The 16,743-nt window shown below is 37.5% G+C and overlaps 1 protein-coding gene and 1 pseudogene across 1 annotated transcript; one reads left to right on the top strand and one right to left on the bottom strand.

Moving 5' to 3' along the window:
• The first annotated feature begins 3,668 nt into the window (after positions 1–3,668).
• LOC114526729 (stress response protein NST1-like) lies at positions 3,669–4,115 on the top strand. Its single transcript, XM_028548255.1, has one exon. It carries the CDS (start codon positions 3,669–3,671, stop codon positions 4,113–4,115), a length of 447 nt encoding a protein of 148 aa, XP_028404056.1.
• Positions 4,116–11,578: 7,463 nt separating this feature from the next.
• On the bottom strand, positions 11,579–15,518 carry LOC114526728 (annotated as a pseudogene).
• Between the last annotated feature and the right edge of the window lie 1,225 nt (positions 15,519–16,743).

The raw sequence follows: 16,743 nt of genomic DNA, 5'->3' as shown, positions 1-16,743 counted from the left end.
AAATTTAAACAAGAAGTAACTTTAGTTAGTAGATGTATACTAAGAAATATTAACTAAAACAATATCGTTATATCTCTTTAGTGTAAATACAACCAGTGATTATTGAAAATGGTAAAGCTACCTCGGCTACACTATAATCACCTAATGCATGATGGCGGTTTGTGGAGCTTTCCGCTTGTAAGAATGTTAAATGAACAATCTTTGTTAGTTTTCCACAAAATTACTGGTTGTGTTTACACCATCGTAGTCAGTATCGTTCATTAACCCTGTAACACCAATTTGGTATTTTACTTAAATCAGCACCACCTTAAAGCAGCAGTGCCACCCGCTGCGCATCAGTTCGGTACATAACATTTTATCTTCGCAATCTCTCAGAAACAATTGTAACTTGGGAATATTCTTTCTTTATGAAGCGAAGCTATGGAGGCGTCATCAAGTGATGTAAACATATTATTAATGTGCATATATTTATTACGTTTATGTAAAACAGAAAAGCCTAAACAATTGTTATAACTCTACACAGGTTAACCTTTGCAGTTGCAAAAGTTCATGTGCCACAAAGAGAAAAGAAATTGAATTGGGATATTTTCTAAAGATTCTGTGTCAATAGATATTGTGATGACATTGAGATTTCTTTTTGTTGTAGCTGCACCAAAGGCAGCAAGTTTGACTGTTTCCTTTGCAGATGGTTGTACTCTTAGTTGTAATGCAAGAGATTGTGACACAAAGGTACATTGTGCACCTTCATCGAAAGAATGTTAGTTTCAATTGCTGTATCATCTGATCTGACTGTGGCAACGGCTGTCTTGAGTAATGATATTTGATGTGGACTAGAGTTTATATAACTCATCTGTGTTGTGGGTGCCAAGGTCACATGACTGGTATTTTGGTTTTGAGTTTCTTTATCCTGAGTATCTTCATTTTTTTGTGTAGCTGGTTTTTCTTCCTCGCATAGACTAAGTATGGTGTGTGCGGTTGCATTTGGCACAGCGATTCTTTGATTGACATTTTGAAGCCTAGTGATGACCAAGACAATTAAAGCATAGATTTTTTTTCTTGATTATTTCCACTCGCTTGGAGTGGTCTGTGACTGTTTGGCAATGTTTAGGTGAGTGGGCCTTCTTACAATAGACACAAGGTGGAGGGGCCTTTACTCAATGAGGGGAGTTGGGTTGAAGGACGATGTGATGGTCGAGGTATTGTTCTTACTTGTTGATGTTGGGTTGACGAATTTTCCTGCCTCTAGGATTCTTAGTTCTTGCTGAAGGGTGTTTCAAAGTTGGTTGATGGTCCAATCTTGAGTTTTGTGGTCCCGTGCTAGGTTTCTTTGTATGTTATCTGGGAACTTGCTAAGGTATTAAGAGGTCACCATATGACTCCTGCATCTTGCCAAAGGAAGCAAGACCATGGATGTGCGTTTCAAGTGTATCATAGAATCTTTGAAGACTTTCCAGCTGTCCACTAGGACCTTGAATGTCCAAGAGTGCCTGCATGTGTGCATTGATAACTCTGTGCTTCTGCCCAAATCTTTCCTTGAGGAGGGTCACAGCTTGTTCGTAGTTACTGTTCATAAGTTAAAACCCAGTGATTGAGTGTAATGCTTCATAGCTTAGTAGTGCCTTTAAATAGTTGAATTTCTAAATGCCGTTTAATGAGGGATTTCTACGTACTGCAACTTCGAAGGAATCCCAGAAAGACTGCCAGTTTAAGGGGTTCCCAGAAAATATAGGCCAAGCGAAGATCACAAGCCCAGAAGAACTAGAGGCAGAGATATTCACAGCTGAAGAATTGAGCTGTAACTTAAAAACCATATTCATAAGTACATTGATATTATCAATACTAGAATCGATACCAACGAACAACCTACTACAATAGAAGAAAATAACCTTGCGAATACACTATCTATTCCATCTATCTGGAATACCCAAAATGTGAACACGCATGCAAACATTGAGCCGTTGTCCAGTCTCAACCATAAACCTGGAACCCCCAGTAGAGCAAAACTCCAGTAACTTTCCGATCACTGATGACCCCACAGACCCCACACATTACTACACCCTGCACTCCCTCCGCCTCCTAAATAATGTCCAAACTACCAAAACAGAATCTGTCTAAATCTCGTATTCAGTCCCTTTTTCTTACCAGTTGTTCAACAGATGTTTTCAGGCTACATAACTCGGCTTTGTCTGGGTCTTCCTTTTGCAGAATTTTGCTTGCTTTGTTTGCCACTTTACTCACATGCGCTTTGTGAGCACATTGTGAGGCTTGTAATCTTGCAAGCTCCTTCATTCTGATCCTGTTCATGCCACCATGTACTGATCTGCAGGTTTCAAATGAATGATGGAGGAAACAGCAAGTATTTTCCTTGATTTATTGCATTTACATATACAAATACATTTACATAAACATTTTAATACGATAGAGAAGCGCATAACAAAACATGTGTTCACAGGATCATGTGATCATATATGTCAACTGAACTATATGTATTATATATATATATCTCGACTACAGCTTCGCGACAATTGATATACAATATCGCGACTGTTTCAGATAATTGAATATAAACAATTACACCTCACCGAAGTCCTGGATCACCTTACTTGCACACAATTATTACAGCAATGGCATGTACCTAGAAAGAATGAGTCTGATGAGGCAGTCCTGTATGAAAGCATTTTTTTTAAAAAGGCTGTCTATGAGAAGGATAGTGAAAACAATAGTAAGTGTAAAAAATCACAACTGCCCAATGAAGTGTATAATACCACCCCAAATTTTGCTAAAGTAATCAAACAAACTGAAATCAGGAAATTAGCCAGCAGTTTGAATTCTCATCAGGAGGAAAGCTATCTTGGATGGTTGCTAAAGTCAAATGATTGTAAGCCATATTCGAGGCTGCCCACCAGAATCTTCCATCAAAACTGAATTCCTCACTATGAATCACTGAAGACACACTGAATTCCTCACTATGAATCTTAATGACACTGCTATCCGTAAAGAAGTTTTAAATAATTTACAGTCCATTTCGGTTGAACAATCAAATAGCTATAGTGACACAGTAGAGGAATTAGGGACCTTAAGATCTACGACGTCAATAATCTACAACGGCAAGCGGAAGTAGTTTTGCAATGTTTGCAGTAAATGCGCATGCGACGCAAACCTGGCGTCGTCGAAAAAGGTCGAGAACGTGAAAACAAGTAGTTTGGCGTCCCAGCTACAACGTGAACGCTTTTTTAAATTTTCTGGTCATTTTAGTTGCTGTAAGTATCATTTATCAGTATTTAAAACTTGTTTTTAATCACTTCTATACAAGTAAATAGATAATTTTCATATTTTTTTTTCTAAAGACAAAAAATGCTAAATGACAGCTCTTTCATTTTTTGCAGTCGCAGACACGACTGATCTGATGGAATGGTCAGATGAACACGATGTTTTGCTGGGCCGGGAGATACTTTTAGTCGACCCATTTAAAGCTAAACCCCGAACAAATCTCCGTGGTCAGTTATGGACAAAGATAGCAGATTCTTTGAACGGTTTGAAGGTTCCAAAATTTTCTGTATCTCAGAGATCTGTTCGTGATCATTTCAAACTTTTGGCTGAAAAATTTAAAAAGAAAATTTCAGCTGAAGAGCGCGGGTCTGGAATATCTCCAGAAATGTCAGAGTTAGATGTCTTACTGGAAGAAATCCTTGAACTTGAGGAAAAGTATAGTGAAGAGTATATGCAAGACACAGCAGAAAAAACAAAAAAGACAAGAAGACAAAGAAAATGCAGAAGATATGAGGTTGAAGGCCATGGAGACTTTAAAAGAAACACAGAAGAGAAAAGCATTAGCTGATGGGAATGAGAAAAGAGAAAAGAGAAGAAGCAATGGGTCAGAGGCTTTGAGTTTTTTACGGGAAAGGATGGATAATGAGAATGAGTATCGAGAGAAGGAATTAGACATGAGGAAGAAAGATGTTGAACTGGAAGAGAAAAAAATAGAGCGAGAAGAAAAGCAGCATCAAGATATAATGCAAATGATGCAAATGCAACAAATGCAAATGAACTTTTTCCAGTCACAAGCCCAACAGCAGCAGCTTTTGATGGGAATCATTGAGAAACTGTCAAAATAAACAATTGAAATATGGGTAAGAATCTTTTTAATGTTTAAATGTTACGGTGTTCTACCCAACTGTTTGTTATTATAACTGTTACATAAGGTAAACAAATGAGGGCCTTTCACAAAGGATTTCTGATGGATTTCCCCCCCTTGTCTAGCATTTTCTGAATTGGTGACCCCATTCCCCTCAAACATCTGCAATGTTTGCAAAAAGGTATGCATGCACCTTGTATATCTCAGTGGAAAAAGCTATTATTTCACAGCATTGTTAAATTCCTCATTGAAGAAAAAAATTAGTTAATATAGAGTTAAAATTTTAAATGGAGGCAAAATGATTGCTACACCCCCTATGCCTGCATTTGTTCTGACCCATGACTTGAACATTCTTTGTGAAATGGCCCCTAATAACAATCTTGAAATAACAGTAATAATAATAAAATGAATGTCAGCCTGTTAGGCTATCATATCTATTTGTAAGAACTATGTTATTAAACTTTTCTTGATGTTTATAATGTATTTCATGAATTATTCTTCAGCAAGATACTCTTGGATTTTAGGTGGTGGAAGGTCGAAGAATTCAGATGTTATATTGCCATACATACATGTAATGCAATTTCTCAATATACCCGATACAATGTACATTTTTCCAACAGCACTTAAAGCAATTTTTAAGTTCTTTTTAAAGTCAACAAATTTAAAACTATTGACAATGTCCCAAAAAGCCATTCTACAGAGACACGAACACTACTCATACTTTTGTTAAATGCCTCCATGTCAGGATTAGGTTGTACTAGTCTGAATGGAGCTTGTAGATGAGTCCTGAGTGGGTACGCAGGATCCCCATAAATGCACATTGGTTGCCCATTTGTGCCATAGGCATGCTCTTCCAGCATTTCCATTAGCCCCGAGTATCGAAGCATGCCAGCATCATGTCTCTTTCCCTCTACAAATAAAAAGAAACAGATTTAACACTTTAACACTTATTACCTGTCCCCCCAGACTGGATAAATGCAAAGTAACCTTTAAAGGGATTTGTTAAAATCAAATTCAGAATAAAAAGATCAGGTTAAAAATGCACGTACTTACCCACAGGCCCATAAAGGTTTGCTAATGCCATTTGGGGTTACCACAGATTGAAATTTCAGGGCATGGTGCCTCTTGTGGCCATTGTAAACATGTTTTTGGTGTTCGTCTGGCCTACAAATCGCTTTCACAGTCCCATCAACGAACCCAAAACAATTTGTAAGTGCTGCTCCTTTGTTTGTGATAGCCTCTGCATATCTTTCCAGTTGTATGGGGTTAAGCAGCAGATTGTTCCACTGTTTAATACGGTGGTTGTGGCGTTCGTAAACAAACGAAATCACTTCGTTAAAGATCATCGATAGCTCTGGCACTGGTCTGCCAAAGCGCGGAACCAGATCACTCAAACGGCAAGGATACTATAACGCCGAAGCTTGAGACAAAGGCCTTCTGTTCCGTTGCATATCGTTCTTGTGGGCAGTAAAACTTCAGGAATCCTCAAAGCCGCAGCTAGATCTGGAATGTCATGTTTTCTGAACTGAAATTAGCAAAACACTCGTCTTCCCCCAATTCGTCAAGCTTGAATCGCCCATATGATTCGTACGGTAAATATAAGTTTTTGGGCGTGTACAACTGGCTTAGAATTGCAAACTCAACGTTGTCTATATCTCCGAGTGCATAACAAACTGTTATGAGTGCTCTTTAAAATTCATTTACATGATGAAAAATACCTTTTTTAATTGAAATTTTCAAATTTGTTTGTTTACAATATGACGTCAACGTTGTCAATTGCAACGTTGTGAATCTTAAACGGAAGTAAAACGACGCTCGACCGCGTCCTCCCTAGTGCTCTACTCGGATATGAGGTTGACGTCAAGGTCGAGTCGTAGATCTTAAGGTCCGTATTAAAGCATGCTGCAAATATTACACACTCAGAAGTATTCCAAATTGAAAAAAATACCAGGGATCAATCTTCCAGTGAGAAATGGTTTGAGGAGCGCAATAAGAGGCTCACATCATCTAATTTTGGTGCAGTAGTTAAGAGAAGGAAAACAATTTTCCCAACCTTGTTGCTTAACAAAATTAAAAACCAGGCTAAAGTCCTGAACCCTGTCAATGGGGAAAAGATAAGGAAGAAAAGGCTATTACAGAAAACTGTAAATTAGAAAGAATGAAGGACGGGGTGTTAATGTATGAGGGGTGATTTCCGCCATAATTAACTATGAGTATTATGCACTGGAAAAAAGCATTTACTTATTGCACCTTGCATTTAGGAATAAGGTCTCGTATTCAGTTATTCTCGTTTGCATTTCGATATTCAATTTTACATTTCATTATGCTGACGTAATGTTATGCATGACCCTCAGTGAACGATTTTTGAACAGTGACCGCGTAACACTGGAGCTGAGTATTTATGGAAATTTTCCCGCGGCTTTTATGTAAAAACATGGCGAATAGTTCGGAAAATTCGGATAATGTAAATCATGCTGTTCATCTTTTGCGCGAAGCTGCAGGCGTACTTGATCGAAACAACTCCAGTGTTTCATCTCCTGGTGCTGGTGGCAGTGGTCTACATGATGCCCGGACGCCATCAGCTGTAATATCAGCAAACAGTGGATCAGATTCTAGCAGTCACACGAGTTTCGCTACGCCAACAACGGAAGCTCTACGCAACTTTCGTTCGCTTTTTGCACCTTATGCTGGCAATGCCACTACTTCTCGTGATCGGCCTCCACTCAGACCACCTCCAAAGAAGGTATGCAGAAGAAAAGGTCAAGTTTATACTGCGAAACAAAAGGAAACTTGGACACATGAAGTTTGTTGTTTAGCCAATATGGACGAACAAGTAACTCCTACACATGAAAGAAAGGAAACCCTTCAAAATGCTGGCTTGGGTAAAAGTAAGATAAAATTTGATGCAAATGGCAATGCCGTTGAATTTAAGGCCAAGTTGGAAGAAGTATTTCCAAAACTTATCGATGGTCAGGGGTTTGAGCTGATGAGACACAGCACATCGGGCAGTCTAACTATTATCAGTCCACCGGCTAGTGGTTATACTGCTAAATATCTGCGTGATTCCTCTGGAATTGGTCAAGCACTGCTGTTCATACGTCCACTACAAGCGAACCTTGATATATCTCCACAAAATACTGATGTCACAAACTCTGATTCTGAGGTAAGGTGATAAGTTCTAGGATTTGTTAATGTATGGCCACTGCCTGTTTTTAGTTTTTTGGATATATTTATAAAATACTTATAAAGCCAATCTTGCGTTTTATAGGAAGTTGATGAGGCTCCCAAAGTCTCTTGCATAAACTGCAACCAGATTTTTCCAGTCACACTCATAACGCACCATCAGTCAGAATGTATTGAGTACGTAACTCTAACTGTATTGAGTAAATCTTATTTTTCAGGTAAAATTGGTAGAAATAAAAAATCCAGGGCAGCGATAAAAGGCCTTTGTTGGATGACACCGCAGAAATTGGTGTTTAAGACGTTTCAACCCGAAAATCTAATCGCTGGTTCACAATTGTGCATTTCTGTATCGCCCTATCAAAGAGAAACCTTTTGAATATCTTAAAAAAGTTCAATTTTTCTTCTGAATACGCATTCTGCAATCTTTTGACAGCTCATCATACACATCTGACCGCTGTGAAATGGCCATTTTGAGGTTTAAAGTATACACAAGGTTATTAATTCAGACGATTCGTTTTTACCGTGAGCAAGCTTCAAATCTTTTGTGCAAGACATATTTTCTTGAATATTTATAAATCTTTTTCCTCACCAAGTTTGAAGTCTAAGTATCGAGAATTGCGGCTAAGCCTATACCAATTTCCGCGGTGTCTTGTTGGATACATGTTAATTAGATCATTTTTAGTTATGTAACAGAAATGTCATCTTGCTTTTATTAATTTCACTTAATTATTTGACTTGTAGGACATTTATAGATGATTGCCCTTCACAGCCACCAGATAATCCTAGTGAAGTAAAGGTATAGCATAATAGCAGTTTAAATGTATGGTCAACATTAGTGTTTATGATAGGTCTAGAATCAGGCAGACAATGGAAATTTTAAAATCATATTACTCAATTTATATAATTAAAATCACAGAAATGCAGGAACCTAATTTACTTTGCTAGCAAATATTGTAGTTTAGAGAAAAATCTTTTTAATCCTTATTTTTGTAGGTTACAGATATAAGAGTGTCACTGCTCTTACCTCAGCTCAAACAAATTTTCCCTAATCACAATGATTCTTATCTGCAATTAACATTAGAAAATTCTGATTTTTGTGGATGTTGCAGCAGAGATAATTTTAGGAAGTGGTAAGTTACAGTATGATCAAAAATTCTTATTTATGCTATAAGTATGTCCCTATAATTACTTTATATTTTGTGTTAGATTCTCAAGTGTTAGTTCATCAGACTCAAGTGATGTTGAATTGGCTCTAAACAGCACCCTTGCTACACCAATTGTTTTGCGAGATGAAAGAGAGGCCTGTAGTGATCCCATATCATCCTATCAAATGCAATTATAACTTTTAGAGAGAGTACAATCTCTTCCAATTGTCCCCGCCAAGTGTTCAGAGTTTGCCGAAGTGAAGGTGTCGAACAGTTGAAGCTTGACATATTAGCAGCCTATAAGAACCCCAACACAAGTCTTAAAGCAAACCCAAAAGTCTGTTTTAAAGGGGGAGAGGGAGTTGGAACAGGACCTGTTCGGGAATTTCTTTTCTATGCTGTTAAGCTGGCAGAAGAGGGTATTGATTTTCCTACAAAACCAATTTATTTCGAAGGGGAGGAAGATCAAAATTGCCAGTCCATAATCAAGCGCTTAGGCAAACTGGAAGTTTTAAAGCAATTGGACGGATTCTGGCCCATTCATTTTTGCATAGTGGACCATCTATGGGTGGCCTGTCTGCAGCTGTCAAACATTATTTTACATGCATAAAAGACAAGGATGCAATTGCAAGTCCACCACCACTTGAGATTAAGGATATTCCAGATATTGAACTTCGAGGAATGTTGGAAGAGGTGAGTTCTCAAATATAGTCGAAAAGGTCATCTTTCAAGTGATAAATTAAATATACATCATATATCATTATGAATATAAATAAACATAAAGAGTAATTTTGATGTGGTTGATTTATATTCATATATATGATATATATTTAATCACTTGAAAGATAACCTTTTTGAGCCATGGTCAAAATCACATAGTTGATATTTATATGCTTTTGTGAAATTTACGCATGATTAATACAATATTTTTTAGTTAGGGCAGTTACCAAGTAATGCATCATTGCCAGACAATCTAGTCACAAATCTAATGCCATACCTTCATGAGGCTGGTGTTGATGTGGAACTACTAAACTCAAGCAGAGGAATTGTCATCCAAAGCCTGCTTATGTATTTTGTGATAGAAAAAAGGAAGCTGGAACTTGATGACATATCCACTGGTATGTCAAGTTCTACTCCACTTATTTTTATACCATTATAAACTGTTAAAAAATTCATTCTCTGCACTCTTTTATATTGTATTAACAGTTTAATTATTTTTTGGATCTTATTCCTCTTTAACTCAAAGATATTTTTTCTAGATGTAAGTCATTTTTATTTTCTAGTGGTAGCAATAAGGGTTTTTTGTTATTCTTTTGCACAGGAATGCAGGTGGTGGGTTTGAAATCATTCATTGAAAGAAATCCAGAGGTAATAAAGCAGCTATTTCCAACTAAGGATGGCTGTCTCATTAGTGCAAAAGAAATGAAAGAGAAAATCTGTTTTAATGATGATGCATCTGAGGGTCCTAAAGCAACATCAAATGAGTTCTTATTTCAATATATGGATTTGATTGAAAATAGGAAAGAAGGTGTGTACAAATCAGATGTATATGTACTGTCGCAGTAAGGCTGACTGATCGAGTTGCAATAGATATGGCTTGAAAGACAAAAATTTATTGTGCTACAAACATTACAGAAAAATCTCTACAGAATGTACCTGACTTCTAAGATTCTCAATTCCATAAGATGCATATTTAGCTTAAAATTTTGTTTACTTGGCTTTTTTAGATGGTGCACAACTTACTGATTTGTGCTGTTTTTGGACTGCTAGCAACGTATTGCCTCCACGGTCACATATGCTGTATGTCACATTTGATAATGTTGGTAATAATCTACTGCCAATGGCCGAGTGCTGTTTTTACAGTTTTGATTTTGCCAGTTAAACACACAAATTTTGAAGAATTCACCAAGTTTATGGATAAGGCACTAAAATATGGTTCCAGTGGGTTTTCTTTCTCATAATTAAACTAGTTACTAATTTATGAATTTTTCAAAAATACATCAATAGTATATACTGCTAGAGACAGTTAATTTCATATTCTGTTAGAACAATTTGTTAAAACTGGGGTTTTTGATGTTATTGAAAATAGTATTTTATGTCATGATCATTGAAAGTTTTGTACAGAAATTATAATTTCCTTGACATTGATATAAGAAAGGTTGGGGATCTGAAATGATATATACACAGAAATTTTAAGTGTCAGTCAGTCTAAGTGGTCTCTCCATCATGAACTGAAGAGCTTCACAATAAATATCAACACCATGATTCAGAATGACGGTTGGGATTGATTGTTCTTTGAAGTTCCAACCATGCATTTTCATCAACAGGGTGCATTGTTTCTGGAATTTCGACATGATTGGATGATTCCTCTGCTGGGTTTGGAGGAATAGGGTCTTCCATGTCTATTCCATATGTCTCTGGATTAATCTATGTATGAAATAACGATAAATAGGACTAAGGTAAATATAGAAAATTGTCTAGGCAACTACACTGCCACCAATCAGAATCAAGTAATTCTTTCCATATTGCATGGTATATTAATTAAGCTGGGGCATTCATAATTACTGCCACATCAGTACAGTTTATGCAAGTGTTCTACTGCCACATCAGTACTGTTTATGCAAATGACATGACACTTACTTCAAGATTAAACTCTCTAAAGACAGTCCGACCAGAATTTCTGTTTCTTAACATCCCATTTATCCATAGTTGTTCGCTCGGGCACTGGTTTCCCTCAGTGCTTATAGGTGCTCTGTTATGCCCAGCTTTAAAAATTTCCAAACTATGGTTAATTCTTGGCTGGTAAACAAAATGAAGAGCTGCCAAATGGCATTCATTAGAAGCATCTAAAATCCCAGATTCTTCCATGTGAACAAAGAGATTATAAAATGTGCTTGTGCATCAAGAAAACACATCTCTCCATAATCGTTCGATGCGCTGGTTATGGACACTTCGTCCAGTGATATGACTTCCACGATTAGGGCCACGTAAGGGATGAGTCGACATGTACCTTGCAACATCGACATTTTCGCCTCCTTTGTCCGAACGGACACGCGACGGCAAACCAAACTCTGCAACAGCATGCTCAAAATGCCTTAACACAGTGCTAGCCTTGTTATTTGTTGAGCAAGCCAAAAACACTATCATTCGTGAGAATCCATCTATGCCAGCATGGACCACAAATCTCCACCTAAAGCAAAACATTGAGGATGTAAGTAAATTATTTTTTGTCAATATCCATTCAAAATATTTTGTATACCACTTAAACCACTTTGTATAGCACTTGTTACATGCACTCTCAACTTTTTTTTTACTACCTTTACCTGCTTTTTGTTCTATTTCATGATAACATAGCAATTAGAACACACCAAAATTGAACAAGGCAGTATGGTTGGGACTGGGAGTATCTCCAAATGCATGTTCTTACCTAATTAATTTGTGGTTACCATCAATGTGCCAAAGAGCCAAAGGGGATGGCACTGAGTACTGCCTAGGGTTAATAACTCTCATTTCCAACGCTCTTAAAAGTGTTCCTTTGGGATCCACGTGACGCATCGACTCTCTTATTCTTTTTTGTTGGATTCTGATGCCACGAGCACTTAAATATCCAGTCATCCTTTTATAGCCAGTGTTAGGTAGCGTTCTCATGATATCCTGGACTGTAGTGTCCAGCTCTTGATCTGTCAAAGTTGCATAAGTTCTTCTAACAAACAAACCAAAACTTTGCAGTCGCTGTTGTACGGTGCGTTCACTAATACCAAATATTTCACCCATTTGTCTTGCAGTAGACTGCCTTTGGACCAAAAGTTCAGGTGCTCGTATGGAACATTATAAATAGGCCTTCCACGAGAGCCCGTAAAAATGGCTGCCGTCTCAATTTGTTCATACTGTGGTTGGCAAACGATTGTCAAAATTATAAAAGCTGGGTGAAGAAAATCAACAACCGCAAGCTCAAGTACGTCCATTTCATAGTATCTAGTGACGATACTTAGAAGCCATTCTAGCCTAAAATGAACATTTCCAAGACGTTTTCTTCGGAACCACTATCTCAAACTACCTGCACTTCACGCAAAATGCTTAAAATACAGTTTCGAACCCGCTCTCTAATAAATTGTCTCCTGGTTACCCCCATATTTTTATTGATCTTCTTCAAGCAGGTGCGGTCTTGACATAGGGTTAAGCGCGGCATGTGATGTGTCTGGACATTACACATTCTAGGTATCTATAATAAATTCGAACGATGCTGCTGTTTCCAGGCAACAATGACCTGAAATATAACGCACATTTTTTGTTGATTTTTCGAAGAAATCGGTAATATCTTTTTTATCCTTCGGTAAAATTTTTTAAAATTTTCTGTGGACATTCTTTGCCTCTCGCGACATAAATATCAAATTTTAAGGCAAAGTTGTAGGATAAGTTTTCGCGATATTCGAAAAAAACTATTACGAAAAATCCCTTCTGTAGATTTTTTCAAATTTGGATATTTTTTCTACACTCCCTGATTACTAATTCTGTTGAGTTTTAAAAAATTCACCGAAGAATACTAAAATTATTCCCTTTAGTAAATTGTAAAAACTTACGCGGCCAAGATAGAATTTCAATTCGACAACATCGCTATCTGCGCATGTCATTATCTGTCGCGTGGTGATCTCGCGCGAAACTATTCCTCGGTGGCCATACTGGAACTGGCTTCGAAGTGCTGTATGATGGATAGCAGAATTCGTTTTGTTTTTGTAACCCTTGGCTTGTTGGAATCAATTTGACTTGTCGGTGGCTGGATAGAACTCCAATCAGTCCTTTTCTACCAAATTTGTCGTAAAGCTGTTTAAGATCAGTGTAACTCAAGCCACTACCTGCGATTTTCTCTGCCATGGCTTTGGTGACTCCTTCACCGTTTACGTGATCGTAAAGTTTGGTTTTGAACGTTTGTAGCAGTTGATGTCGTTTGGCTAAGTACTGACTGTCTCAATGTGCTTGTTCAAAGGGGATGGGTTTACAGTGCAAGATCAGCTCATTTTCTGACAGATTTAGCCCTGATGTTAAAAGGATTCGTTGCAAAGCTTTCACGTCTTCGAGAGCATCATGTGCGTCGAAGTGTCGATCGAACAAAGCCTCGTAAACAGCAGACTGATTTAAAGCACAGCTATTTCCATCTCGATCTTTCAGGACTGACTGCTTAACCAAATGCTCGAATAACGTAAGGCTGTCACCAAACGAAATGCCGATGGATTGCATTTCCGCTAAAATACTGTTGTTGCTATTTTGAAAAAGCACTGGGACATCGAAACGCTTGGCATTGTGCCCAACCAGAACTGTACAGACTTCGCTATCGGTCAATTTCTGACATTCACGAACCAAATCTTCTACATAGTGGAGAAATCGAAGTAAAGCTTCATCACAGGTGAGTGCATTTACAGGATTTGAATCTTTAAATAATGTTCGTTTGCCATCAACAATTCTCACTGTTAGATTGTTTACCCTCAATGCATATTTGTCAACATTTTTATATGGCAAAATATACTCTGCAAATTGCACCAGACCCTGTTTGTCTATAGCGGCCAATTGGCATAGCTCTGCATTCTTCCCAGTCGTGTTTGTCTCGACGTCGAACACAATAATATTGTAGAAAACGTGAGCCTTGTATTGAATAGGAGAACATTGTGGTCTTGGGGTATAAGGTTGGACAATTTCCTCATAGGCAGCAAGTGTATCTGCTGGTAGGTCAGGACACAAAAGGACATCATGACTTAGTTTGTTAGCTTGTGGATTAGTAGCTGTTGGATATGTTAGGCCAATATTTGTCTCATATGTTTTACCCTCCTTCCTTTCACTTGACAAAACACCATGTATTCGCTTTGTGTGAATTTCATTTCTTCGCTTTTTAAATTCGATTGTTTGTTTTCTTTTGATTCCACTGTCTCTTTTCCTTTTCATCTCATTCACATATCTTTCACAGTGAGTGCCAGGTTCAATCCCCAATCTCTCCAATGTTGTACACACATAACCATAGCCAACATTTGTTTGGGCAACAGCACATGCCACACGGAAGGCATTACTCTCACTCCCCCATAATGTCGAATTTTAGGATTCTTTGACCCAACTGTGCTGTTGAAGGATTCATTTCTTTGGGAGTTAGCAATTGGAGCAAGCTTTTCCACCATAGCATCACAATACCATTGAACAGTTCAACAGCAGCCATTGGCTCCATCGATTTTGATGAGCCAGTATGATTTTTCCTGCAATCATGTTTACGTGGAGTAGTATTTGTTTCTTTGCATGTTCACAAATTCTGCATGTTTTTGTTTTTGTTATAAAATCCATTATTTTGCCTGTATGTGTGCCCATTGTAGCTGCTTGGCCAGTATATGAGTTGAATCCTTTTCCTCTTTTTTGCCAACCCATGTAATAACTGCATGCAACGGGTAAAAGGTTATTTTCATCGGGTATTGATCCAATTTCAATGGCATGTTGCTTTTCTTGTTCTATAGTGTCAACACATGTTTCTCGAACAACAGCTTCAACTGCTTTACCAACTTCTCGTTCTCGTCTCTTAAATATTGCTCGACTCATGGTTGGGATATTCATGACTGACAAGATTCCACTCAAGTGTGTTTCACCAATTCCTGAATGAAGACTGGCTAAGGTCGCTGTTGAATTTATGTTGTATGACTTTGGACCAGCAACTCCTGACTTGTGAGCAGGTGATGTTTCAATGATGTTGGTTTCATCACAAAACTGACATTGAATACTTAGTTTGCTTGCAAGACCATAAAGATTTTCTTGTTGTACATTGCTCAATGACAGTGGTCCTTAAATATTATAGAGTTATTTATAGTTTTTATCTGGTTCAAATCATTGTTGAAATGTACATTTTAGCTGTGTACATGATTAAAAGAATTTGCCGAAAATGTTCTAACGCTTGTTGATTTTATGTTATATATTTAATGTTTTCAACACTAAACCAGTATAATGTTTAATGTTTAGTAGTTGTCCGTGTTTTTATTACCTTTTGTACAAATTTTGCAATTGTTCAGTCCTTCTCGTAATGCGTCCATGTCAACAATTCGGTTTCCATGAGGTAAATTCTCCCTTTTTGCCTAATTTCAAATGGTGGCATTCGTTAATTTTAAATCTCTTAAATACTTTAGTGGTATATAACTTCGGAAAACATTTCTTTGTGTATTTGCGAGGCCTACCGTGCTTGCTCTTGTATTTATATTTATACTTTTAGCGATGTCCTTCGGCGCCGGTGTTGAGACTACTACGTCGTTTTCCTCGCCTGTACTTTCTTCTTCCAAATTTTTTAGCCAAGCATTTCGTCCTTTGTGAAGCTTTTCGATATTTCCTCTTTTTCTCTTAACAGTTTTTACAAATTTTCCAGACGATAGGCGATTATTATATCGAGCTGCCATGTTTGTTTTGAAAATTGTTGTCTACATGGCATTTAAAAATCCCGCGCTACTCTCGCAAAACGCGAAATTTTCCCGCATCGCGCGATTTACTCTTGCTTGCGTGAGCAATATTTAGTTATTAGTCCTAATTCTAAATTACTGTAGGGAGCCACCTTAAAACTTCCGCCACATCTTCCGCTTGAGTCTGGCTTGGCTTCTTTGGCTCTTCGCCATTTCACCTCCCTTGACCTCCCTTATTGGTGAGAACTTACCACAAATATTCTTTCTACACAGATACATCGCAGGAACACCCTAAAATGATTTTATTGAAACATACTTCCGCCCTGCTGTAACGTTGTGTTCAGAGCCGAATGTCGAATTCCTTCACTGTTTTAAATTGTGTTCTTATTAGAATTATAAATTGTTCTAGCAAATACTAAGCACAAAATACATTGCAAACCAAATTGATCAATAAACACAACTAAACAATATTTAGATAGAATTCAATTTTGAAAGTGTATTTCTCTTACAATGATAAATTGTCCCAGCAAAAACTAAGGACATTTACAGTAAACAAAGCTCATGAATAAACCCAACTAAACAATATTTTGTATCAAATGTTATACAAGTGAACACATCATGACTGAAATAGAGCAAAACACATATATATACCTTGAAAATTTGCAGAATTAACCGCACTATGACACTTAAAGGAAACTCTGAATGTCAATAACAACTTAAGTAAAAATCACAATCGTTCCCAACTTGGCCTTGTAGCTCAGATGGTAGACCGTCGTTCTGGAAATGCGAAGGTCGCGGCTTTGATTCCCACCGCGGTCAAGTAGAATTTTCTGCTTGCCCGGTTGGTTATACTTGTGTAGAAGAACAA

This window comes from Dendronephthya gigantea, unplaced genomic scaffold, assembly GCF_004324835.1.
Source record: "Dendronephthya gigantea isolate DGI-Jeju-01 unplaced genomic scaffold, DenGig_1.0 000041F, whole genome shotgun sequence".
In the NCBI taxonomy this organism is placed as follows: Eukaryota; Metazoa; Cnidaria; class Anthozoa; order Malacalcyonacea; family Nephtheidae; genus Dendronephthya; species Dendronephthya gigantea.
The sequence above is the reverse complement of the archived record's forward strand: the minus strand, read 5'-3'. Positions and strand labels throughout refer to the sequence as shown.